This window comes from Plecotus auritus, assembly GCF_963455305.1.
Source record: "Plecotus auritus genome assembly, chromosome: 8".
In the NCBI taxonomy this organism is placed as follows: Eukaryota; Metazoa; Chordata; class Mammalia; order Chiroptera; family Vespertilionidae; genus Plecotus; species Plecotus auritus.
In genome coordinates this window covers 87,489,394-87,516,621 of record NC_137782.1, presented here as the reverse complement: position 1 = coordinate 87,516,621, position 27,228 = coordinate 87,489,394, and the positions used below count along the sequence as shown (strand labels likewise).

General features: G+C 43.8%; 1 protein-coding gene across 3 annotated transcripts in view; it reads right to left on the bottom strand.

Moving 5' to 3' along the window:
• The window catches only part of SLC9A8 (solute carrier family 9 member A8), an 86,649-nt gene that overhangs the window by 32,636 nt on the left and 26,785 nt on the right, over positions 1–27,228 (bottom strand). For all 3 annotated transcript variants that reach the window (XR_013961380.1, XM_080683374.1, XM_080683375.1), the window contains 6 exons: positions 26,412–26,495; positions 21,009–21,110; positions 19,887–19,921; positions 14,912–15,055; positions 7,725–7,863; positions 5,931–6,036 (listed from right to left, as the gene is read on the bottom strand). Coding sequence is in view for 2 of the 3 variants with exons in the window: in XM_080683374.1 (XP_080539500.1) it covers positions 5,931–6,036; positions 7,725–7,863; positions 14,912–15,055; positions 19,887–19,921; positions 21,009–21,110; positions 26,412–26,495 (610 nt within the window). In the remaining variant the exon portion in view is untranslated. The remainder of the gene's footprint in view (positions 1–5,930; positions 6,037–7,724; positions 7,864–14,911; positions 15,056–19,886; positions 19,922–21,008; positions 21,111–26,411; positions 26,496–27,228) is intronic.

The window sequence follows — 27,228 nt, the reverse complement described above, 5'->3', positions numbered from 1 at the left end:
TTTGATTTACTTTTTTATACTTTCCCTGTAATCACCATGAAATACTCTTCTTATATAGAAAGAGAGATATAACACACAATGTCTTTTCTTTACGACACTCCATGAGAGTCTACAACTTGTGTTGTTTACTGAGGATTTGAGTCTCACCATTTGGCCACTGCCCATAATCACTCCTGCAGCACTTTACGAGCGTTTCCTCTCAGAGTGTCCCGGTCTAGGGTCTCTAGTTCATGTAAATACAGTAATTAAATAAGCCAAAATATATGAACTGCAAGTCAGACTTTATAAGCAAAATATTAACTCCTTCTGCCACTTTGTAGAAACAGGGATTACTGGTGAACATCCTATATAATAAAAGCCTAATATGCTATAAGCAAAATATTAACTCCTTCTGCCACTTTGTAGAAACAGGGATTACTGGTGAACATCCTATATAATAAAAGCCTAATATGCTAAATGTCCAGTTGTCCGTTCAACCAATCAAGGCGTAATATGCTAATGATATGTTAAGGCCTCTCAACCGCTCGTTATGACATGCACTGACCACCAGGGGGCAGATGGTTGAACAGTTGACCAGTCGCTATGACGTTCACTGACCACCAGGGGGCAGAAGCTCCAACTGGTAGGTTAGCTTGCTGCTGGGGTCTGGCCCATTGGGACTGAGTGAGATGGGCCAGTCCCTCCCCAGTCCTGTCCCTCTCCAGCCTGGATTGTGCACTGGTGGGGTCCCTCGACCTAGCCTGCTCCTTTCCTCTTAGCAAATAGCAAATTCTTTGCTCTTTCATCTTCCTGCACAAATGAGGTTAGACAGGGACTTTCCAGCAATGCTGCCTATAAGCTGCACCGGACAAGATTTGGGAGAAGGGAAGGAGTGGACCAGAGACTTCTGTACTTGCTACTGCAGACCACTGAGAAGACTGCAGCTCAAGAGTCATTCTGAATGATTGATGTGGAGATAAAAAAAAACAAAAAAAAACAAAACAGAGGACAACAGCCTAGTTGGAGTGGCTCAGTGGTTGAGCATTGACCTATGAACCAGGAGGTCATGGTTTGATTCCCGGACAGGGCACATGCCCGGGTTGTGGGCTTGATCCCCAGTGTGGGGTGTGCAGGAGGCAGCCGATCAATGATTCTCTCTCATCATTGATATTTCTCTCTCTCTCCCCTTCTCCCTTCCTCTCTGAAATCAATAAAAATATTTTTTAAAACCCCCAAAAAACAGAAGACAGCAAACCTGGTGGTTCTCTCAGTATGTTCCTGCAGATGATCACCTGGAGAGCTGACCCTGCCTGACCTTGCAATAGAGCTATCAGAAGGCAAAGCAAAGGGAGATGGCAGAAGAGAGCCCAGAACCTGGGTTTGGAACTCAGTGGAGATCAAAGGAGGAGAACAGGGTATGACACAGTTGTTTTTATGGAACGGGCTTTAGCACTGCAGGCCAACGCAGAAAGTTGCTGGCTTCTTGGCTTTCAAAGGACCTTGTTTCACCAGCTCATTTAAATATATTTTTATTGATTTCAGAGAGGAAGGGAGAGGGAGAGAGAGATAGAAACATCAATGATGAGAGAGAATCATTGATTGGCTGCCTCCTGTAGGCCCCACACTAGGGATCAAGCCCACCAACTGGGCATGTGCTCTGACAAGAAATTGAACCATGACCTCTTGGTTCATAGGTCGAGGCTCAACAACTGAGCCACGCAGGCCGGGCTACAACGTACTTCTTGAAGGCTGAGTCAAACCATAATCAGTTTTCTTTGTTAATTACCCAATAATAAACATATTTCACTATAAGACATCCAGACTCAGAGGTATAGAGTAAAACAAGAGTCTCCATTCACAGCGCCTTTCCACAGGTTAACTACCATTAACCGTTTGATATGCAGATTGCCAGTTCTCTCACTAAGCCATTAGGAAGTTTATCTTTAAAAAGTAATAAACAGGATATATGTTAGATATATGTCATGTATTGCTAGCACAGTGGATTTTCTTCAAAAGCCTCCAACATTTGCCTTTGCATGATTAGCAGAGTCCCAGGCCTATAGAACCTGCGGGATGGGCTCCTGGCCCCTCCATCCCAGCTGCATAGCCTTCCTGCTCTTCTGGAGCATGCCTCGCTCCTTCACACCTACCTGGGACCCTTAGCACCTACTGTTCCCAGTACCGAACACCCTTCCCCAGACCCTCCCAGGGCTGGCTCCCTCTTACACACAGATCTTAGCCCTTTGCGACCTTCTGACCCTATGCCATGATGCTTCCGCCCCCCTGCCACTGCCTATCACATTATTCTGATTTCTTCATATCATTTCTCACTGCCTGAGATTATGCTATGTGTTTGCTCATTTGCCTACTGTCTTTCTTCTGCAGGTAGGACTTTGATCTTGTCTTGTTTACTGCTATAACCCCGATACAGGGCAGTTCTCGGCACAGGGTGCATATTTAATATTGACTGAATGGATGAATGAGTAGTTTTTTAACTTTCTTAAAATTTAACAATATATCTTGGAGTGGCAGTACAAATAGATCAAATTCATTTTTTAAGTGTCTGCATAGTATGCCATAGTGACAGTGGACCCAGACTCACTTAATTGTTCCCATTACTGATGAACATTTAGCTACTTCCAGTTTTCCTCTCACAGGCAGTGCTGCAAAGGAATTCCTTGGATATATGCCTGTGCATGTGAGTGCTATACAGTACATTCCATCTTTGGCCAACATGTTCCCAGCATTTAACAGGAAGTGTTAAGTCCTTATCAATTTTGCAAACGCATCCTTCAACCCTGAAAGTTCCATCCTCGTGACTCACCTCGACAGAATGTGTCTCTGCCCCAATCCCCCTCCCCAAGCCCAGAGTTGGCTCAGGGCCAGGGATGGGGGCGATTCATCTATGGCTCTTTTGAGCCAGAGGGCAAAGCAACTCTCAAAACTGACTTGAGTGAAAAACAGAAATAGTTAGCTATAGACAGAATTAGAACAAAGATTCTGAGAATAGCTAATACTTCCGAGTAATAATTAGGGAGGCTATTTAATTTACTGTTGCAACCAGGATACTTCCTAGTAATAACACACACTGATGCCTCTGTCAGGACTCTCACTTGCATCGTTCCCTTTAATTCTCACCTCAAGCTTGAGGGTGGCACTTTTATTACATGAGGAAGTGAATGCTCAGAGAAGTTAAGTCTGCTAACTGAGGTTACATAGCTAATGATGAGAGGCGGAGCTGGGATTCAAATCCAGGTTAGTCCTGTATCCTTAACCACTGTGTTCCAAACACATGATTTGAGTAAATGATTTGTAGGAAGAGAATGTCCTGCTTGGTGGTCATGGGAACCACTCACTATCAGTCCTTTGTGATGGTCAGGGAAAGCAGAGTAAAAAAGGGAAGGAGGAGAGAGCGAAAATATCACCTTTCCCATTTATGCTCCTCCAGTGGGACGTGGAGGGTCCTCACAACACACCAGGCCGTCCTCCCTTTCTCTGAAACCCTGTGTGATAGAGATCCCAAAGGCCCGGGGTAGACCATGTGTTCTTGGCTGGCATGTGCTGTCTTTGGCCCCACTCATGTGAACAACAAAAATCCCTAAGGAAACGAGAGCCCTACAAACAGAAAACACTGCCTCTCTGAAGAAAAGAAAAATACTCCCTTGTTTTAATCACAAATTTCAAATGGATGTATGATATATATCTGCCATCAGGTACTCAGTGTTCATCTCAACCGGTGGGAAACATTTAGAAAAACAGAGGTAAAATAGCTAGGCTAGAGCCAAATGTTTCATAGGTAATGTTTATTGAGTGCCAAATTCAGGAAAGGTAAGAGAGGACACTTGATGGCAGATGCCAGGATGAAAATATCCAGGAGAACTGGCTTGGGATAAAAAAAGACAAAAAACAACAACAAACCCCTGATGTTTACAAGTTCTCCAGAAAAAATTAACAGAGTCCTCTCTGCTTCCTCCTTGGCAAAATCTGCTCACAGAGTACCCACTGTGATTCCAGAAAGTGATTGTGGGAAGAATTCTGTTCAACAGAGTCATTAAAAACCACTGGGGACTTCCACGTTGCCCAGGAAGAAATAATTGCTACGCAAATTGCTGTACTGCCATAAACAACTAGAAAACTTGATGAAAGATATGAAATAAAACTATCTTCTGACATTGAATACTGGGCAGGGTAGGTCCGTGATTCCTGATAGAAGGGAAACAAACACGGTGGCCCTTCCTACTCCAGGCCCGGCCCAGCCTACTGCCGGCCTTAGTTTCCAGGCTGAGGCTCAGGAAGGGGAACCCCAAACTGAGCTCAGCAGTCTCAGTCTTGCTGAGAAGAAAAGACAGATGAGAGTTGGGGGAGGCCAAAGCAGCTAGAATACCAGAGAAGAAGCCACACAGTAGGAGAGAGCTCCTGAGAGCTATAATGGAGTCCCCTTGAATCTTGGACTGAACTGATCTGTACATGCAAGCGGTGAGATTCCAAGAGGCTGGGAGAGAATCACTAAAAAGGAATAGGCTGAGCAGTTCCCCAAGCACACACAAGGCTGGGAATAGTGTGTGTTCCCACAGGCCAGAGTGGAGTGACCTCATAATACATGGGACATGATCTAGAGTCCTCAGAAGTGCATTAGTTCCTAGTGCTACTCTGGACCTGCCCTGACAATTTAAAAGTAAACCTCAAAAGGATTTTGCTGATTGCAGGAAACTTAGATATGTGACAGACGAAAATCAAAAACTCTATGAAGAGCCAAAACCGGTTTGGCTCAGTGGATAGAGCGTCGGCCTGCGGACTGAAGGGTCCCGGGTTCGATTCCGGTCAAGGGCATGTACCTTGGTTGCGGGCACATCCCCAGTGGGAGGTGTGCAAGAGGCAGCTGATCGATGTTTCTCTCTCATCGATGTTTCTAGCTCTCTATCCCTCTCCCTTCCTCTCTGTAAAATATCAATAAAATATATATATATATATATTAAAAAAAAAAACTCGCCCAAACCGGTTTGGCTCAGTGGATAGAGCGTCGGCCTGCGGACTGAAAGGTCCCAGGTTCGATTCCGGTCAAGGGCACGTAACTTGGTTGCGGGCACATCCCCAGTAGGAGGTGTGCAAGAGGCAGCTGATCGATGTGTCTCTCTCATCGATGTTTCTAACTCTCTATCCCTCTTCCTTCCTCTCTGTAAAAAAATCAATAAAATATATTTAAAAAAAAAACTCTATGAAGAATACACGAAAATCTAATAATTAACAACATAATCAACTTCACAATGACTGGTGTCCAATAAAAAATTAATAGGCAAGCAAAGAGCAGCAATATATAACTTACAAACAGAGGAAAATTAATCAACAGAAATCAACCTAGAATTAACAGAAATGATGGAATTAACAAACAAGCACATTAAAATAGCTGTTATAAATATATTCCATGAGTTCAAGAATGTAGAGAAATAATGAATGGCATACTTGCAAAAACATGTTGCTTAAGAACGTTATAATAACTGAAAAAAATAAGACACAAAAGCCTGCATACTATAGGACTTCACTTTTACGACATTCTGGAAAAAGAAAACTATAGTGACAGAACGCAGTTCAATGGGTGCCAGGACCTAGGGATGGGCCGGGGAATGACTGTTCTTGGCAGTCAGACCCCATCCTTGGAGGGAAGCCCTTCAGAGCCCTTGCTCTGGGAAAGAGGCAGAATTGGAGGTGATATTTTGATCTTTGCTACGGGATGGTCGGTAAAGAGAAATGTGACGGTGACAACACTGAGGCCCTGGATCCAGCCAGGTCTAAATCCAGATGTGTCCCTACGGGACCAGTAGATTCCCTTTGTTGCAAGTTCTTCTGAGTTGTGACTGTCTCTTGTGATTGAAAGTGACCCAACTAACATAACCTCTCTCACCAGGCAGGACAACACGCCATCACCTGGCATTTCAATGCTCTCGTTCACTTACCCGAGAGTGAGATTCCTTCCGCAAGGCCATAAGGAAGATACGCAAAAATGATCATCATGCCGAACTCCAAGGAAGGCGTTTTCCTCAAGTCAATATGCTTTAGCACGTAAATGAGTTGTCAAGGAAAGAGAAATGAGGGACAGTTGGTGGGAGATCTAGTGAAGTCACAAAACTGCTGCCTTCCAAATATAAATTGAACAATAGATACAAGATTTTGCAACATTCTAAGGTAACAATTGAAAACCTGTCATCATGGATATTTTTCTTTGCAGGGAGACAGTGTTTTAAGAAAGGGAATCAGATAAAGTAAGAAATGTAAATTCCTGAGACAAATGGTAAGAGGGGGTGGGATTAAAATCAACCTAAGTTAACTCAGTTAAAAATACTGATTTGGGCCCTGGCCAGTGTGGCTCTGTTGGTTGGGCATCATCCTATGCACTGAAAGGTCACCAGTTTGATTCTCAGTCAGAGCACATACCTGGGTTGCGGGCTTGATCTCAGTAGGAGGTGTGCAGGAAGCAGCTGATCAATGTCTCACTCTCACATTGATGTTTCTTTCTATCTCCCTCTCCTTTCCTCTCTTTCTAAAAATCAATTTAAAATATCTTTTAAAAAATGCTGACCTGGAAGATTGGGAATGTGCCAGGCCTGAGGGGGCAAAGCTGGGGCTGCAGACAGACTGAGGATAGCCCACACTGCCAGGTCCCTTCTGGGTCTTATTATTCTTTCACCTCCTCTTCTTGCATCAGATGAGATGAACTAATAGGGTTTTCCAGAACTTTAGGGTTCAATACCCCATCAAAGGGCCCTTTTTCCTATCCCTGGAGATTTTCAAATTCATCTGTCAAAGGAGAGCCTTTTACATATTCCAAATATTGTTCATATGCCCTTGCTGGAACTCACAGCACCATTCACCTGGCTTCATTACAGCAGATGCTCCCCCGACTCTTTTTAAGAAAAATATAAATATGGAGGAAAGTACTGAGCTGGATAAAGTTTATTTCCTATTGTTTGTTGGTACAATATGAGAAGCTGTCAACCAACTCACTAGAGCCTTTAGACTTCTGGACACAGGAGTCGAAGGGAAAATTCAACAGGATGGCAGACAAACATGCCTGTCACAGGCAAAAGAGGCTTTTCCGGCCATCTGTGAGACACACTGCTCGTGGAGGAGGGCCAGGTGGCACCTCGCTGAGACGCAGGCTTAGGCTAGCACAGAAGTGGTCTGGTGCCTATTCCTGTTAGAACATGACGAATTTTCTACAGCAATAAAGGTGTCACTGGGCTTCACAAGCCTCTTTCCTTCTCTGGCTGGAAAAGCTTATGGGTAGTTAAGCAAGAAAATCAGTGCAAATAACTTAGATTAGCTCACTTTGAAAGTCTCTTTTCTGGTCCTTTCAGAAAACACTTCCAGATTTTCTCAATTTGATATTTTCAAAGGAAATTAATTTCCAATTTTTGGAATGTGAAAAGACAGCAGAAAATGAAAATTATATGAATGTGGTTATCATTCTCTAGGAACTAAGAAGTCTCCCAAATCAGATCTGATATCCAACAGTGTACATGTTTTTTAAGCTTTAAAAAGTGACACCCTAAATTTCACATATTATATTTAAAAGTCCTTGAGTTTAAATGAAAGTACTCCTCAAACCACAACTAAACATAAAAATCCTCCATCAAACACAACCTTAGACTAAAATTGGTCCCATTAAGGAATAGGAGAAAATGGCTAACCATGGATATAATTAGGAATAATCTTCTCAGCCGCACATGTTCATCATAGTAAAAGGATATTAATGCAGAGATTAAGCCAGTGAGAGTGCCAAGTGCTGCTGAGCCAAAGAACATTTTGAGGAAGTAGCCAAGGGCTTGTAAAAATGTTTGCCACCCACTGACATCTGACATATTTTTTCTTGTTAAACCTTCAGCTGTGCTAGGAAATAGAGGAAAAACAGAAAGAAGTTAAAATGTTATAGACAAAGTTATTAGAAATTAACTTAGAACTCAAAATTTATTCCTTGATTATTCTGTCATTTGTTCGGTCCATCATTTAGTGAGACACACATTTATTTGTTTACCTGCTTTGTTCCAGGTGCTAGGCCAGTTTCTGGGGGTTCAGAGATGAGCGCAAAGGCCCTGCCCTTAAGGAGTGCCCCCAGTCTAATGAGATGGGAACTAATGACCATCTGGGGTAAGGACAAAGGGCTGTAGAAACACAAAGTGGGCATCTAACCTCAAGGAGGTGCTTCATAACATATGGGCTGGGTTTAGATTTGGGATGCAGAACAATGAGGGAAAGCATCCCAGGCAGAGGGAACAACATGTGCAGAGGCAGAGAGCCTGAGAATACAAGCCCATTCTGGGAGCATTCAATGACAGAGGTTAGTATGGATAAAATGCAGAAAAAGAATGGGGGTGTTTGTGCGGTGGGGCGGACAGTGGCAAGAGTTAAGGCCAGAGCAGCAGGCAGCACAGGACCTGTGAAAGGCTTTTGATGAACCAGGCCGAGGATTTGGTATTTCATCCTGAAGGCGCTGGGGAGTATTTCTAGTATGCGGGGATCCTGTGGGAAAACTGGAAATTAAGGCTGTGGTATGAAGTCAGATTAGAATGGAGCCACCTAAAGAAGAACCGTCATTGGGTACAAGTGTTGGGTACAGAGAGGGTGGATTTAGGAGGAAGAATTGAAAGAACTTTTCTTTCATTGTAAAAGAACCAAGTAAAACTGTTAGAAGCCATTAAATTCAATTGTTGGTTTTACCCCCAAAGTGAAAACCGTTATACCACTAAAATGGAGTTATTCTCATTAAATATCCTACTCTTGCAGTCTGATCATACCTTCAGATTGTCTCTTAAATCCATCCACTTCTCTCCCTTTCTGCTCTACTATCTGCTGTCCCACTGCTCTCTCTATACCTCCTTGTCTCCCTAGGGACCAACCCATTCTCCATTCAATGGCCTTAATGATCCCCATAAAATTCACATCTGATCAGGTTATTGGCCTATTCAAAACCCATCAACAGTTTCCTGCTGCTTTGTAGGAGGAAGCCTAGTCTTCTTAGCATAACCTTGTTAACGGAGTTGGGGTTCTTGAGTTACCCAGGATAGAAATCAACAGGAACCCTCCCGCCCCCGCCCCCCCAGAGAAATTTCCAGACAGATTTTATTAAGCTTATGCTCGAGCACAAGGGAGGCAGCACAGAGGAAAGGATGGTCCTCTAAACTGACTCTGGGGCTGGCTCTGCTTTGCTGCTTTTATAAGCTGGGGACAAAGAAGGCTTGTGCCATAAGGCAGGCCTTTTTAAAAAGTCAGGCTTGCAGAATTTTCCATTTCAGGGTGGGGTGGGTGACTTCCTTTTCCTGCTGCGTTACTTGGTAACTACATCCACACCTGCGCTAATGGGGCAAGATGGTGGACTGCCTGTTACCACCACCCTGGGAAGGTCATATAGCAGTCAAACCTTGATCAACTGTGCATGCGGGTCAGTAGTTTAAACAGGCAGTGAGAAGGGAGATAAAATCAGCTACCTCTGTGTTTTAGAGTAGAGAGTGGAGGGGTGGTGACATTTTTGCATTCCTTCTTAACTAGGTTTCCTGGCCACCATTATTTTCTATTCCCTGGCCCAATCCCTATGGTGTTTCCACCTGATTCCTCTCCCTGCCATACCTCTTGATTCCATTTTCTCCTCCTTCAGGGTAGGCCCCATTGTGACTGGCACCTCCTTATAGTCACCTTTCATCTCCTGGGCCTCCCTAACTTCCTGGTTTGTTTCTCAGAACCCAGGGTCAGTGTTACTTCCTCAGGGACCCCTTCGCACAGGCCAGCCATTTACAGGCTCTCCTGTGGCTTGCCTTCTCCACAGCACGTGAAAACTAATCGTTCCATGAGGACCAATCCTGTTTAACTGTCATATGTCCAGGGCCTAAGGCAGAGCCTAACACACAAAAGACACGCAATAAATTTTTGCTGAATCAGTACACAAAGCGAAGAATTGTCAATAGTAATATTCAGCTTCATTATTCAACATTTCATGAATTGGTATAATTTTAAAGCAAGATAATTTCTGATAATCTGATAGCTTGATCAAATAACCTCAGGAAGCCTTTCATGGCAATTCACTGTACAATGTAACATAATAAAGGTTCTGAGAAATCCTGCAAAAACATTTTTTTTAATCTAACTTTTTTTCACACAAATGTTTTCCAAACTCACTAAATGTACAATTACAACACCACCCCCCCCCCACCCCCCCCCGCTGCCGCCAATTTCCTTTCTTTCCTAGTAGATCGCAGGTTACCATCCCCCTTGGGGAATGCTGGGATCCAACAAGGGTTCTTTTCTGGGAAAGTGCTCTTAAAGGCTAAGATCACCCACCGTTCCCAAATGATCTGTGGGCCACATGCATACAGTAAGTATCTAGCCCCCACCCCAGATGACTCCCTCAGATGGTACACCAGCTAGTGTCACTGCTTTCTTTTTATGGAGAGAAGGTTTAGGCCAATGGCTCCTGAACTCAAGATAAATGAAAGCAGAATTGGATTCTTTCTGGCCTGGTAATTGTCTACATTTTATTTTTTCAGGTCATGTTTCTCTCACCTTAAGAATATAAGACAATGCTGCTTCGGGTTCCGTTTCATGAGCTTAAGCTGTAGCTGGAGAGAACAAAAGGTTTCCTCTACAGCAATTATTTTAAGAATAAATTGTCATAGTAACAAATCAAAGCTAAAACCAATTTAATTAAAGTTAATGAAGAAACAGAAGATACTTCTTAACTTTCTGGCACTTATGAAAATGGAAACATTAAAGAAGGGGGTATGCTGGGCCAGTGTGTCTCAGTGGTTGAGCGTCCACCCATGAACCAGGAGGTCCTGGTTTGATTCCTGGGTTGTGGGCTCTATCCCCAGTAGGGGGCATGCAGGAGACAGCCTATTGATGATTCTCTCTCATCATTTATGTTTCCGTCTCTCCCTCTTTCTTCCTCTCTCTGAAATCAATGAAAATATATTTAAAAAAAGGGGTAATTCATTCCTCTATTCAGTTGCAAAGATAAACGTGTCAGATCACTTTGAAAACGATCATTTATTAAGTATACCCTTAAAAACAAGACGTGATTCTACCCTATAAACCAAGGAATGCTGACAATAGCTCCCTCCTGTAATGCAAAAAAGAGCACACCCACCATGCTCCTTTCTCCCCCATCTCCCTCTTCTAACTGAAAATGGCTCACAAGACAGCTCACCTGAGAAACCTCACTCAAATCCTTCAGAGTGCCCCCTTGCACCACTGTGTTCACTTCCTTGTGAGCATCTTTCTCTCACCTTGGATTGAATTTGTCAAGTCCAACTGGTCTCTGGACAGTGTTTGGAACACAGAGGGCCATCACCAAATGCTGAGGGTGGATGACCAGCCTGTAGCGTGTCTGGAGAATCAGCGAGGCTGGACATGGCTTAGTCAGTGACTCCTACCCGAGCCTGTGTCCCAGTAGTGGTGGAAGTGGAGGCTGGAAACTATATATGCATGTGGTCTACAGATGCAGTTTGGGGAACTGTCATCATAGGTGATCTTGACCTTCAAAAGCACTTTTTCCAGGAAGAACCTCTGGCTACTTATAATGAATGACTCCATCATTTCTCATTTTAAAAAGAAAGTTATCTCCTAATCTTTGGCCTTTTTGTGGCAAAGAAACATGGAAAAGCTCAGAAAAGGTCCTACTTTTGACAGATTCTTTTAAAAAAAAAATTAGAAACAAAACCATTGAGTTTAGCTCCTAATGTATAAAAATAACTCATGATGTCATCTCCAGTTTGGGCAAAATTCTTTATCACAAATATTCAATATGTGCAGCCAGAATCCTATATAATAAAGAGCTAATATGCTAATGGTTGTGACGCCCTCATGCCGTAACGACCATTCAGCAGGAGGCTGCGTGTGCGGCAGGGCGGAGCTGCCGTGTTGCTCCAGAGATGGGGTGGAAGCGGGGAGGCACCCAGAGGAGGCAGGACCATCCCGTGGCGGGGAGGGCGGGGGTGAGAGCCCATAGCGCCCCCCCTCACCAGTCCTTCTCCACCTACCACAGCGCGCCTGCCACCCACCTGCCAGGGGAAGGAGAGTGGCGCTCAAAACTCCGCAGCAGGCGGGAGGCTTCCACGCTCTCCTCCATCGCCATGATGGGGCGGAGCCACTGTGTTGCTCTGGAGATGGGGCGGAAGCGGGGAGGCACCTGGAGGAGGCGGGACCAGCCCGAGGTGACTCGCGGGACCAAGGGTGGGGCTTGAAGCACCCAGAGAAGGCTGGAGGGGTCAGGGGCAGGGCCAGGCACGCTTGAGCTCTGGGTGGAGAGGTTAGCAGGGGTCCTCAAACCACGGCCCATGGGCCACATGCGGCCCGCCGAGGACATTTATCCGGCCCGCCGGGTGCTGCTTCATGTCCTGCTTAGCAGCCGACTCGTCCCGGGCCCGCAGTGCGCATAGGAATTTGTTCATAGTTTTTTTTTTTAACTATAGTCCGGCCCTCCAACGGTCTGAGGGACAGTGAACTGGCCCCCTGTTTAAAAAGTTTGAGGACCCCTGGGTTAGAGTGTCAAGGCGGGGTGGTGGGCGTGAGCGGGGTGCATGTGGGTGGGCGGGGCCACTCGATTTCACGCACTGGGTTACTAGTATGAGATAAAAGTGAAAACCCAGCCAAAACCGGTTTGGCTCAGTGGATAGAGTGTCGGCCTGCGGACTGAAGGGTCCCGGGTTCGATTCCGGTCAAGGGCATGTACCTTGGTTGCGGGCACATCTCCAGTAGGAGGTGTGCAGGAGGCAGCTGATCGATGTTTCTCTCTCGTCGATGTTTCTAACTCTCTATCCCTCTCCCTTCCTCTCTGTAAAATATCAATAAAATATATTTAAAAAAAAAAAAGTGAAAACCCAAAGCTAAGAAGCTTTCAGGGTAGATCTTAAATAAGAAAAATATATTACCATCAGATTTCTTTTTTTTTTTTTTTTTTTTAATATATTTTATTGATATTTTACAGAGAGGAAGGGAGAGGGAGAGCTAGAAACATCGATGAGAGAGAAACATCGATCAGCTGCCTCCTGCACACCCCCTCTGGGGATGTGCCCGCAACCACAGCACATGCCCCCGACCGGAATCGAACCTGGGACCCCTGAGTCCGCAGGCCAACGCTCTATCCACTGAGCCAAACCGGTTTCGGCTACCATCAGATTTCTTAAAGGTCTTATAGCATGATGTATGAGAATTTCCTAATGAAGCTATAGAAATTTTTACCAAGAGAAATGTAAAAAAGGCAATAACAGGGAATTGGTCAAATAGATCATAGTAAATCCATAGAAAGGAATATTCTGTAACCAGTAAAATGATGTTGTAGAAGATTATTTTATCAACTCTGTTCAGTGGAAAAGCTGCAGTACAGTATATAAGATATAAGTTCATAAAAATAAAATACATGTAGTCTGGCCAGCGTGGCTCAGTGATTGAGCGTCGACCTACAGACCAGAAGGTCACATTTGATTCCTGGTCAGGGCACATGCCCAGGTTGTGGGCTCGATCCCCAGTGTGCGGTGTGCAGGAGGCAATCGATCAATGATTCTCTCTCATCATTGATATTTCTATCTCTCTCTCTCTCCCTCTCCCTTCCTCTCTGAAATAAATAAAAATATATTGAAAAATAAAATATAGGCAACCTTTGATCAGTTCTTCCTACAAAATAGGCTAAAAACAGGGCAAACAATGAAACAATAATAGGGGCAGGAATAGAAGAGGAAAGGGTCTCACATTAATTGACGTCAGATGCTTTTCACATAGTACCATACTTACCTATTCAATCCTCAAATCCAATCCTAGGTGGAGGCTTTATCACCCTCACTTGAGTACGGAGAAACCTGTGACTCAGAGAGGTGAAAGAGCCGACCCAGGACCACACAGCTATCAGGGGCACCTCTAGGACTTGAGCCCAGGTCAGCCTGACTCCAAAATTGGGACTCTTTCCATTATAAAATATCCTTTAGTCCAACATCAGAATTTCTAATGTAGTCTATAATAAAGCTTTTAAGAAAATGCTAACTACCACAGAGTGTTAGGCTTAGTAAGGAACCTTGTGACAAAGGAAATAAGACAGAATTCAGGTCGTGGAAATTCTATTCTCTAACAGAACACTGGCTGGCTCCTAAAATTCTCATGGCTCGTCTCCGACACACTGCACAGGGCTCTTTTCTTCAGCTGCTTTGACTGTTGGTGCCTTTTCTGTTTTTTGGCAAAACTGTTTGGGTCTCCAGCTCACGCATGCTAATGAACGCCACAAAATGCAGAGGTCAAGGAAATAGCCCTGCATCAAATAAACACATTTGAAATGATCTTGAATTCATTTCCTTTCCCCAATGACATTTGATGACTCCCCTTTAATGTCTCAGATACTATCAACAAGGGCAATAATACCAATGAACATTTGAAAAAGATCTGCAGTTTCCAACGTGGCTTTCACCCAACAGCATCTTCCGAAGGGATGCCTATTAGTATCACTACCTTCTGTTATGGCTGTGAAAAGGAAGGTGACCTGCAACAACTCCAAAGCGGAAGAGTAAGGACTGTCTATTGTTGTCTGCAACAATGCAGTCCCAACTCTCATGCCTCAACCGGCTGCTCCATCATCGTTAAACCTAAGTTCTTAGGACTCACCCCAGACCAACTTAGAAGCTCTGAGGGTGGGGCCTGGGAATGCTACATTTAATAAGCATCCCCAGTGGTGCAGATGAGAAGCTGCACTCCAAACTACTGCTAAGAGGTAGGTCAGAAAAGGGGGATCGCTAGACCTTGACAGCATCCCTGGGGCACAACAGGGCTTGTCAGGACAGAAAGATGGAGAAGCGGGTGAACTGATCACCCAGAGGACAAGCAACTGCACAAACAGCTGCATGGAAACATCTGTTCCTTTGTTACTGAGACCTTTAGTTCTGTCCCTTGAAGAGAGCACACTTACTTGGTCAACACGATGGAGACTGCATCGTTGAGAATACTCTCTCCAAAAACCAGCATGTTGAGCACTGGGTCTATGTGGAGTGCATTGAAAATGGCAATAGTAGCCACTGGATCGACAGCAGAAATTAGGGAGCCAAATGCAAAACTGTAAAGAAGGGAACAGGAAGGGCAAACTCTGAAACACTCAACACTTGGTCCACATGTTAAAGCATTAAAGCCAGGGAGTATATTTGATATAACAAATACACACGCTATAGCTGAAGTAATGACAGATGCACTATTTTTCCCTGTGCTATCTGTGAATTGACATTGTGGGTGGAGCAGTGAAGTGCCCACTCTAAGAGTTGTTAGGAATGGCCTCGTTTCCCACTATAAGTATTAACACTTTGACCAGTGATAGATGGAAGACTTTTGCTTAAATGCATTAAAGTTCCCAGACTTTTTGGTCAGAGCAGTTGGAACCATGATAGCTCAGAGGCCTCCCCCAAATGACCCATGGGCTCCCGGGTCTGACCTCTGCTTTGCCCCTTGCCACCATCTGTGACCGACCCCAGCCTCCACTCATATTTGTAACATCTAAAAAAATGCCAAGAGCCAGCAGCAACTCTAGGTGCTCCAGAGGATGGGCGGCTTGGCTGGCAGGCACCAGCCCCAGGGCTGCCTCCCACCAGGCCAGCGGCTCTCGTCGACAGTACCAATGAAGGTCTCATTTCCTCCAACAAATATGTATGAATGGCCAAATATGTTTCAGGCACTGAAGGTAATAATAGCAGCAAACCTTTCTGTGGCATTTACCATGTCCTAGGCACTTAAGCACTTTACATATAGTAACTCAGTAATTCACTATATGAGATGGCTCTATTACTGCCCCAATTACATAGGAGAAAACTGAGGGACAATGATGTTAAGGAACTTGTCCAAGGTGGGACAGTGAACAAGGATTCAAACACAGGGCATCTGGCTCAGAGTCGCTGCCCCTAACCACACCACTAGATATAGCAATATCTAGAAACAGACCAATTCAGAAATGGCATGTTTTACACAGGAAATCAGGGTAATGAGAGAAGAGTAACCTGGTAGGGGCCAAGGGTGGGGGGACAGTTAGACTGGGTGGTCAGGAAAGGCCTCTGAAGAAATGACTTATGTGAACAAGGACCTGAACAAGAAGTAGATGGCCAGGCCAAGATCTGTGGGCAGTGGCAACAGCAAGCCACCTCTGAAGTGGAACTCAGCTTGGTTGCCTGAGAAACAAAAAGGCAAGTGTGGCAGCTGTACTGTGATGGTGAGGGTGAGGGTGAGGGCGAGTGTCAGGAGATGGTAGAGGGTGGCCAGGGAGATCACCCCATGGGGCTTTGTGGGCCACCTGAGGAGTCTGGATGATTCGTTCTCTCAGCAGTTTGTCTGTTTTCTACCTCAGTGTTCCTGAAGCCTCCTATTCCCTCACACTGCTATGCCCGGCACTGCCTTCTTTCTACTCCAGCAGAATGGTCAGTCTGCTCCTTCTATAACACAGGCAAAGCACACAGCCCCAACGTGACAGCCCCGCATGAGGGATGTAAGCCAGAGACTGTCCACCTCTCCTTCGCTCCGCTCCCCAGCCTGCAGTCTGTGAGGGAAGAGGTAGCCACACGGCTCTGTCCACTCCACCATCAGCAGCAACCCTGATTGGTCACTGGACTCGGGCTCAGGGAGAGGGGTGCTGGCAGGGGGAGATGCTCGGCTGCCTTCCCAGTTACAGTTCTGATTTCCTGGGTGCTCCCTGTGAGTTTGACTCAGGTGAATTCTATTAGGAGAGCCTGCTCACCTCAAGGAGAGCCTCTGGATCCCAAGCTGAGGGCCAGACCCAAAAGATGGGTTCAGCTCAGAGCCAGTTCCCAGATTTCTGTCCTCACAGAAGCTGTCACATGTCTTATGAGCTGTGACCTTACCTGCCTCTCGCCTTCAGTGAGTGCCATGGTGAGGGTACTGTGTTTAGTCATGGATATATTCCCAGGAATGGTACTGAGCATGGCCCAGAGAGGTTTGTGGAGAGTGGGTTGGAGGGAAGGACAGGTAATGCCACCAAACAACTGCCCTGTCTGGTTGGCAGCTGGCCTTGAAGCCCTTGTGCTACAACCCAGGCTCAGACCTTCTCATCTCTCTTCTTTTATCCCCACTCTCATCACCCATGCTGACATCGCAGGGGCCTTGAAGGAAGAATGTCTAAAAAGTGTATTCTGAAATGGCGGGGGCAGAGGGGAGTGTGGGGATGGGGAGAGCTTTGGGAGCCTCTGGTGGGTTGTGTGCTGTGTGCTGACTTTGCTTGGCTCAGCTGGCCCCTCCCTCCACCCTTTAGTGCCATGCAGCAGAGCAGACAGGCATGGTTCTCCCTCCTGAACACCCATGCACCCTGGTTTTGGTAATAGCACCCCAATTTTCCTTTTGGGAGCCACCTCCCTTACTCTCCCTTCATTCATGTAGTTGCGTTGGGCATCTAGGAGTGGGTGGGGGACCCAGGCTTGGTGAACAAGGGCCATCACCAGGCATTTTACCACGTCATGGGGAATTAGGTTGGCCCTTTGGCAGGGATGGTTGAAGGATGACGTGAGCCCAGAGCCATCAGTGTGGCTACATGGAGTGAATGTGCCCAAGGATAAAGTGGATCAGAGACTAGCTGAGCTGAGACAGCAGAGAAGAGATTCCTGACACTGTGATGGTCATATGGGTATCCACTGTACAATGTCCACCTTTGCTGTATGTTCATAATAAAGGGTTGGGGGAAATGCTTTGAATAAATTATGTAACACATTTAGCTTTGGTTGGGAATCTAAATTGGGGCAGGGCGTTTCCGACAGTGACTATGAAAAGTCTGAACTATGAACTGCCTGAATCATCAAGAGGCCTGAATCTAAGGGGTCATGTGACCTTGCCATCAGTTGCTCCATTTCACACCTTCATGACCCAGTTTTTTAAAAAGATCAGAAGCTAGAAGTTCAACTTAAAAGTGTGTTTTCTTGATTCCATCATCTCAAAGGATAGCAACATCAAAAAACCAAAAAGGAAATAGTCTAGGATGGTGAAATAATTCAGGATGCATTGAAGAGTAAAATATCTCTCCAGCAGAAATATCACTAAAATAGAGTGCAACAAAGTTTTAGGTTTAATGTTTTCTCTAGTGCAGAGGTCTGTGGGTCCCATGTTTGATTTGCATGGTGTTTTAAAGAAATGAATAAATTGTCAACATTTGAAAAGCAGAAAATTCCCTATTAATATCTAAAAACCTGGCCTCTTTTGAAAAAAAAAACTTTTAAAAATATATTTTTATTGATTTCAGAGAGGAAGGGAGAGGGAGAGAGAGATAGAAAGATCAATGATGAGAGAGAATCATTGATTGGCTGCCTCCTGCCTGCCCAACACTGGGGATTGAGCCTGCAACTCCGGCATACGCCCTAACTGGGAATTGAACCGTGACCTCCTGGTTCATAGGTCGACGCCCAATGAGAGCCACGCCAGTGTGGCGAAAACAATTTTTTAATATCTAATAATTCTGGGCCCATAATGGTGATTACTAGGTGGAGCTGAGAAGTGGCTGTTCCTTTCAGACAGGGCGTGCTCTCTGGTTCTCTTTCGCCACCTGGCCAGCTTCCCCTGTGGCGTGCTCTGCCAGGCCCTGCAGCGTGTGGGTCTACACTGCGGCTAACTTTTCCAGAACACTCCCCAGCAGTGGGACAGTCACTTTCCACAGGAAACAAAGTGTCTGCACCCAGAGGAAGAAACTCTACCTGGCTGTTATTCTGCTTGTCTAAGGAACAATTCTCTTACTCCTCTCCCCTGAACATCCCAATCATCTGCCCAATTCAATTTTATAAGAATTTATCAATAATTTTCTGTGTCTCTAACCAGTTGCCCTAAACAGGTTGAAGGACTGAACACTGGGACCTCTTCCTTTACTTGGATTGGGCTTGGGGCATTTCTTTTCACTGGCAACATACCTACAAAATGCAGGGCACCAGTTCTGTTTTATTTCCAGTTCTTTATGGAATAGGAATGTGACTTTTGCTACTTGTTTATATATCAAAACTATCCTACAACCAAAGCTCTGAAATTTATGTCCCTGGGAGAAAAGAGATTGGATTTAATGTTATCAGAGGCACATTGCCCATGAAAAGGGCTCCAAGATTCTAGTCCCCAAGGTGCTGCTAAAGGCTGAAAGCTCTGGCTGACCGGATGGGAGGGACTTGGGCTGAGTGCTCCCGCTTCCTAGCTCCCCAGCTGTGCCACAGGACAGAACCAAGTGCTGTGGATGCAGAAACACAGAGCAGGGCTGCATCCTCACTGGACTTTCAGAGCGGGGAAACCAAGCTGAACTCTGCTTGTGCACTTTTTCAGCACTAGATCTGGCACCATCTGAGAGACAGCTGCCTAGGTGGCCTCTTGCTAAGCTAATTATGGAAGTTCCTGGACTGGGCTCCGAGGCAGCAGCTCTGAGAGCTCACTGGAGTAATTTCAGAATGAGGAGGACATGCGCAATAGAGCCCTTGGCCCCGTCTGCTCCCCCAATGGACCCCCACCCAATTTAATGGAAATTCAGAGCAAAAAGATTCACACCTCACTCCCCCCTTCATCCCTAATAAATCAGAGAAAGACAACTTCCATTGTGGCCATTGAAAAGATATAAATCCAGTTGAAGAGCATTCTTAACAATAAAACAATGGTGCAGCATGTGGTGTGTGTGTGTTTGGGGGGCAGTTAACTCATGAGTTATTCCTTCCAGAGCTCAAACTAAATTAATCCTTTCAATCAGCAATGTTCTGACTAGGGATCTTCAATTATTTTTGATTAATTCCAGGGACCCGAATTAGTTCAGAATAGATTCTACAGAGAAATCATCAGCAAAACAAAGAGAGAAAAAGAACAGAGAGGTACCACACCCAGGAACTAATATGGAGAACACTTTTCAAAAGTAGTCACATAGTGTTAGAGTATGAAAGATTTACCTGTCTGTCATGTTGAGTTTAGAGATTACATCAGCCTGTAAAATAAAACACACAAACACACAGACACAAAAAAATCCCCTGGAGAACAGCCAAGAAGATTAAAATGTCCATTAGTGCTTTATCACAAATGGATAAGGACATTCATCTTCAGTCCTCAAACCACTTGAACATTTTTAAAAAGTCCCAAGTTTTAGTTTAGACATGCATCTGATTATCATACAACAGAAGTATGGCAAAGAATGCTACGTTTTTCAAGCCAAATTCAGTACAGTTTTCTTCTCTAAAGTTTATTACATTTGGTACTAGAAGCTGGGCAATGAAGAAGGTTGCAGGACAGACATTTATTCTGGTGCCACTGAGGCAGTAGTGAAGGTGAAATCAGATGGAATGGGCTTTAGCCTACAGCCATCGAAGGAAGCAAGCACATCTGATACAAATAGGAGAAATCTGCCTGTCGCCCGCTGTCTGAACCTCGAACTTTACAGAACCGGGACAGGTAAACTTCCTGCTACGGACCATAAAGGGAAAGAACTGACCTGCACAAATGTGCATAATGCAAAACCACAGATACTCCTTCCTAGGTGGGTCTGATTTGAATGAATTCAAATAATTTGAACCCCAAACACCCAGTTGATGATACTGGGAACTGGTTTAGCAATGGTGGAAAATCCAGAGTGTATAACTCTACAGATGGATGAGTTAGAATTGAGTGAACATATTCAGAATCATCTGTAATTTTTGAAACACAAATATACCTAACAACACAACTGATATTGTTATAATCTGAAGATCTTGGTGGTATCTAGTCTGCTTTATTTTTAGGCATTCCAACGTAAGACAATATTGGTTTGCTAGTAAGAGCAAACAAATACTTTTGAGGATTATGGGAAAAATTCACTCAACTTCAGACATCAAAGCTCTTTGAGGACACTGAGTTGAAACACAAGTTGAAACACAAATTTAGCCTGACTTTACTGTGTCTCATATAAGTCTGGATTTCCCTCCAGTTGGGCTTTTACCTTGAATGTGAACCCCATGCCCCATGAGGTGTCTCTACCCCACCTCCCTGCACTAGCTCTAAGAATGTAAGATTTTCAAAATTTTTCAGATGTTTTTTCTTACCTGACCCAGAAAATAAATTCCTCCACCTACTACAAAAGCAGAAATTGCTGTACCAAAAACAGAAAACAAGGTGATGGAACCAATATTTTGAAAGAAGTTACCCTGTTTGAAAGAGCAGAAATGAGAGAAATGGTTAGAAAAACTGGTCCAGTCAATGAAGGCATGGCCCCCACACCTGGCCCTCCTGATATGCTTGATTCTCTGTGAAGGGCACCATCGCCCACCCTATTTGGCAAGCTGGGAACCTGGGAGTCTTCTCTCATGCCTACATCTAATACAAAGCCTGTGGCTTTTATCTTCCTCATGACATCACATCTCCCTGCTTCTCTCCATCGTCATCTCCACCGCCCTTGCCCAAGCTGCCATCATCTCTCCCCAGGACCATTGTAATAGCTTCTAGCAACTCTCAACCATTCCTGGCTCCTTGCCTTCCAAGGGCTTCCAGAATGATCGTTGTAAAAGACAAATCTGATTGTGCTACCTTCACTCTGACCCTCACTTCCACTCGAAATGCGGCTAAAAGCCACCAAAGCCTGGATGGTTCGACCCCCTGTGAAGGCCTCTAACTCCCCCCACTTTGTTTTCTGGATGCCAGTCACACTGGTGTTTTGTTCTTCAAACGTACTGTGCTCCCTGGGTTTGGACCACTCTTCCTTCCTCTTTGCTTGGTGAACTCTAATCACCCTAAGTTCTCAGGACACTCTTCCTGAGGGAAGCCTTCTCTGATCCCTTAGCAAGGTCAGATCCTGTTCTATGCTCTCAATGCATAATGACCCTCTCCTGGCAGCACTTGATATGGCTGAAAATTTACATTTATTTATGTAACTATTTGACAGATGTCTGTCTTTCCCACTAGGCTGCAGGCTCAATAGGGGCAATGACCACATCTGCTTTTGTACAACATCACTGAAATAATGGTTGTCAGATGCAAGATCTGACAGTTGAGTAGGTACCAGAGGATTAATTGTGTTTCATGTCTGATCAAAGTCCAAAGTTTATACAATCATAATTTTTTGTTTAATTAAGAAAAGGTGCATTACTACAAAGAAAGTTAAGACAGTAGGTTATCCAGTAGTCAGCAAACTCATTAGTCAACAGAGCCAAATATCAACAGTACAATGATTGAAATTTGAGAGCCGAAAACCGACTTCTGCGCATGGGCCACGAAGTTTCAGTCGCACTGTACGTACGCGCCCGCATGTGGTATTTTGTGGAAGAGCCACACTCAAGGAGCCAAAAAGCCGCATGTGGCTCGCCAGCTGCAGTTTGCCGACCACTGGGTTATACTATCAGAAACTCCTTTTTGCTTTCTAGGTCTTTCAAACAATTCTATTTCACTCTATCAACATCAAATGTAGATATGACAGATAAAATATATTTCCATCTATACTCTATGGCATTTAAGAGAAAATATTTGAGTCCAAGAGCATAGTAGCATCTTTTACATTTCCATAAAATTAAGAAAATTAGCTGTTTATTGGAATCCTGTGGACCTACTCAGGAGCAACACCAGGGAACATTGATGACCCTTTGACTGTGAGCATGGACAAGGGATCCCATCTTTTCGCTCAGGAGCTGTCAAGCCATAGACAACAGGGACTGACATTTTAAAACTCACTGGAAAAGGGTGTGCTCACCTTAACCCTGACAACTCACTAATCCTGTCTCCTTCAGGAAGTTTCTTTGCTTTATTCATTGCAATTTTGATTCGGCTGCCCATAATCTGGCATTCAATTACTTTGCTTGGTATATCAATCCTTAGCACACAAGGAACTTCCAAATAACTCAAGTCAAACACAATGATTTGTTTTTTCTAAACAAAAGGCTTTCATCTTTGAGTTTTTGTTTGCAAAAAGATGCTTTATCTTGTTATTGTAAAAATAGAGGCCCAGTGCATGAAATTTGTGCATGGGTAGGGTCCCTAGGCCTGGCTGGCCATCAGGGCCGATCTGTGGGGTGACCAGCGGGGCAATTGGGGGGCCCCCCACTGGCACCCGCCTTGGCTGGCCTGGGGCCTGCGGGCTGGGGGAAGCTCCTACGTTGAGCATCTGCCCCCTGGTGGTCAGTGCTCGTCATAGCAACCAGTCATTCCACCGTTCGGTTGATTTGCATATTAGGCTTTTATTATATAGGATAGATTAAACTAAGTCTTGGTCTGTTTATAGGGAGCTAATTCTGATAAATATATATAGTTGGTTAAAATTAATCTGGATATTGAAAATGTGCCCAAATACAAGTTACCACACTAGAAGAATTTCCCTTTGCTATACAAAGTGAATTTATCTGTTTCTGACATACTTATCATTCTATCCTTTGTATGATATTAATAATTTAAAGAGTTAATATCTGCCTACCTAACGCATATCAACTTAGAATAGTCTTACTGAATTTTTAATTCCAAGTCCAAATTTACATTAGCAAATATAGCAATATTAAAATAAAACATTCAGAGTTAACTTCCTATCTTCTTTGGTGGAAGGTAAGAAGTAGACAGTTTCTGAATTCACATTTCCAAATCACATTAGTCCCTTTCACATAAATTATCACATTCTCTGTTGGAAAGCCATCTTCAAAGAAATTATTATTATTTTTTTCTTTTTTTCTCAGTTGAATTTATTGGGGGGGGGTGACATTGGTTAATAAAATTATATAGGTTTCAGGTATACAATTCTCTAATACATCATCTGTATATTGTATTATGTGTTCACTATCCCAAGTCAAGAAATGATTTTTTTAAAAACTATTATTTTCCTCAAATTTTTAACAAGTTTATTTTCCTTCCCTCAAAAAATTAGAAAATAAAACTTCAAGCTCTAACATAGTAATCAGTGTTATGTTTTTAAGTCAAAAGTCAAATCCATTTCCTCAAATTTGTTTTGAATCATTTTTATAATCTGCTGATAGTTCTTTTAAGATTTATGAAATGAAAGAAATTAAGAATAAAAGATGTTGACCTTCAATTTCTCCTTGCTTGTTTTCTTCTTAACAATTACCTGATGTCAGTAATAGTTTATAAGACTTTGGAATTTTTTTTTTTACATTAAACTTCCTTTTCACATTTTAGGTGGATAGATGTACAATAAAATAGCCCTGGCTGGTTTTTGTCAGTGGTTAGAGCATCAACCCATGAATCAAAGGGTCTTGGGTTCGATTCTTGATCAAGGACACATATCTCAGTTGCAGTTAGATCTCCAATTCTGGTTGGGGTGCGTGCAGGAGGTAACCAATCAATGTGTCTCTGACATTGATGTTTCTCTCTCTCTCTCTCCTCCCCACCTCCCTCCCTTCCACTCTCTCTGAAAATTAATATATAAAAAAAAAAATCCTCTGGTAAGGATTAAATAATAATAATAAAATAACAATTTAAAAATTCTGAACTGGCCCTGACCGGTTTGGCTCAGTGGATAGAGTGTTGGCCTGCGGACTGAAGAGTTCCGGGTTCGATTCCAGTCAAGGGCATGTACCTTGGTTGCGGGCACATCCCCAGTGGGAGGTGTGCAGGAGGCAGCTGATCCATGTTTCTCTCTGATCGATGTTTCTAACTCTCTATCCCTCTCCCTTCCTCTCTGTGAAAAATCAATAAAATATATTTAAAAAAACAAACAAACAAACACAAAAATAAATAAAAATTCTGAACTGAACATCTTAGAATATTTTTGCTTTGGTACCCAGGTAAAAAATTAGAGATTAATTTGTATGGTTTAGCCAAAAGTTTCTTGACAAATTTAACTCTTTATTATGTTATTATTCATACTAGAATAGTAATATTAATATTAGTAATAATAAGTATTATTAATAACAAGAAGCACTACCATTTATTTAATGTAATGGGTGGTGCTTTGCACATATTCTTTCATGTAGTGTAAATTTATTTTTTTAAAAAAATATGTTTACTGAGGACAGGAGAGGGAGAGAGAGATAGAAACATCAATGATGAGAGAGAATCATTAACGGGCTGCCTCCTGCACACCCCCTACTGGGGATTGAGAATGCAACCTGGGCATGTGCCCTTGACTAAAATCGAACCCGGGACCCTTCAGTCTGCAGACTGATGCTCTATCCACTGAGCCAAACCAGCTAGGGCTAGTGTAAATTTCAAAGCAACCTGAGAGGTAGGGTTTTGTTTTTGTTTTTTGTTTTGAATTTCTGCTGTACCCAAAAGCAATCCATAGGGGGCAGCACATGATTAGATCTAGGTCTCTGGCTCCAAAGCCCAGGCTCTTTTTTTTTTTTTTTTTTTTAAATATATTTTATTGATATTTTACAGAGAGGAAGGGAGAGGGATAGAGAGCTAGAAACATCAATGAGAGAGAAACATGGATCAGCTGCCTCCTGCACACCTCCCACTGGGGATGTGCCCGCAACCAAGGTACATGCCCTTGACCGGAATCGAACCCGGGACCCTTCAGTCCGCAGGCCAACGCTCTATCCACTGAGTCAAACCGGTTTTGGCTAAAGCCCAGGCTCTTTCCTCTTTCCAATGGTTGGCCAAATCTTAGTCCTTTCAACCTTCATAATTTTTTACCATACTCACAAAATAACCTTTTTATTACTAACATTTTAAGTTGAACCATGTATTTTAAAACTTAAATATATTTACATTTAAAGAAAACTTATAGGCAAAGAAAAAAAACCCCATGCACACACACAAAACTAGCTTAAAAATGAGAAACTCCTGCCCAGGCAGAAAGAGTCCTACTGGAAGTTGGAGGGCAGACCAGAAATTATAAGGCAAAGCAGGGAACTGTGCAGGTGCCAGCGGGGCCACTCTTAAGGGTGGAGTCCGGAAGCCAAGTATGAGCAGAACAACTGTGGGAGTGGGGGAATGTGCCTGAAGGAGTAAGAAGATGAGGCAGAATGATGGGGCTCCAGCCTGTGAAGAGTAGCTGGACTGGGGAGCAGGGGAAGATGGGGAATATGAGCTGGGAGTTGAGGCCCAGGTAGGGTACTGAGAGGGGAGATACTGAAGGATGAAGGGGCCTAAGGAGGGAGAAAGGCTTCACATGATGAGCTAAGAGAATCAAAAGGCCCAGGGTACATGTCCCTGTTCATCCAGGACACACTCCATCCTTTTAACATGTGCTAGTCTGTGTCCAACAAGCAGAGTCATTGTGTCATCCGTGTACCACTTAATATCACTTTGGCCATCTTCCTAGGCAAATCTCCCTTCTATGGAATATACTAGTTTAATAAGCCACACTGCCTGAAACCATGAAAGCAGCCCATTGACCATGTCTGCTCCTGTCCACAAGTCAGGCAGTCCAGTCCAGCTTCTACCATGCATACCCAGGATGTGTAACGGAGACACCACTGCTAAATCAACACCCAAGCTTCTAAGGAACTTGCCTTACCAACACAGGAAGCCATCCAGACCAAAAACACTAATATGTGCCTGAGTCTTACCTTGTGTAGTGAATATCCTGATTCAAATATAATAGGTGGAAGCAATAGAAGGAAAAACATATTTGGACGAAACATTTCTTCTTCCTGTAAACATAAAATGGGTATTTTTAGAGGCATGGAATTTGTGTAATTAAGAACTAAATCCATCAATGAAGAGCCAAAGTAATTCTTCTCTCAGGCCTGGCCCAGTGAAAACATACCATGCTTAAATAACTACCTGATAAAAAAACCAAGCAGGAGGACAGACAAGAAAACAAAAAATAACGCCCCCACCACCAAAAAAAAAAAAAAAAAAAGTGTATTTAACAATGTAGGGCAGCCCTAGCCTGTTGGGTCAGTGGATAGAGCGTCAGCCTGCAGACTGAAGGGTCCAGGGTTCGATTTCAGTCAAGGCACATGCCTGGGGTGTGGGCTCGATCCCCAGTAGGGGTTGTGCAGGAAGCAGCTGATCAACGATTGCCTCTCATCATTGATGTTTCCATCTCTCTCTCACTCCCCCTTCCTCTCTGAAATCAATACAAAAAATAATTTTTTTTTAAAGTTGGATAAGTGAGTTTAAAAGGTGACCAGCAAAAGAAAAAGCAGAATGAATCGCTTCCAAACACACCATCGTATGCTTTTTATCCTTTACTAAGGAAAGAAAATTTCAATGTAGAAAACTTTTCAATTTAAGCAGAACACTTTCAAAAACAAGTCCACAAATTGGAACCCTCCAGGATAAAGGCAATGGTAAGCCCTAAAACAATCCACTGAGAGGAAGAGTAAACCCTCCACGTGTCTATGACAATTCCGCCTTTTCTCTGTCTGTCACAGACAA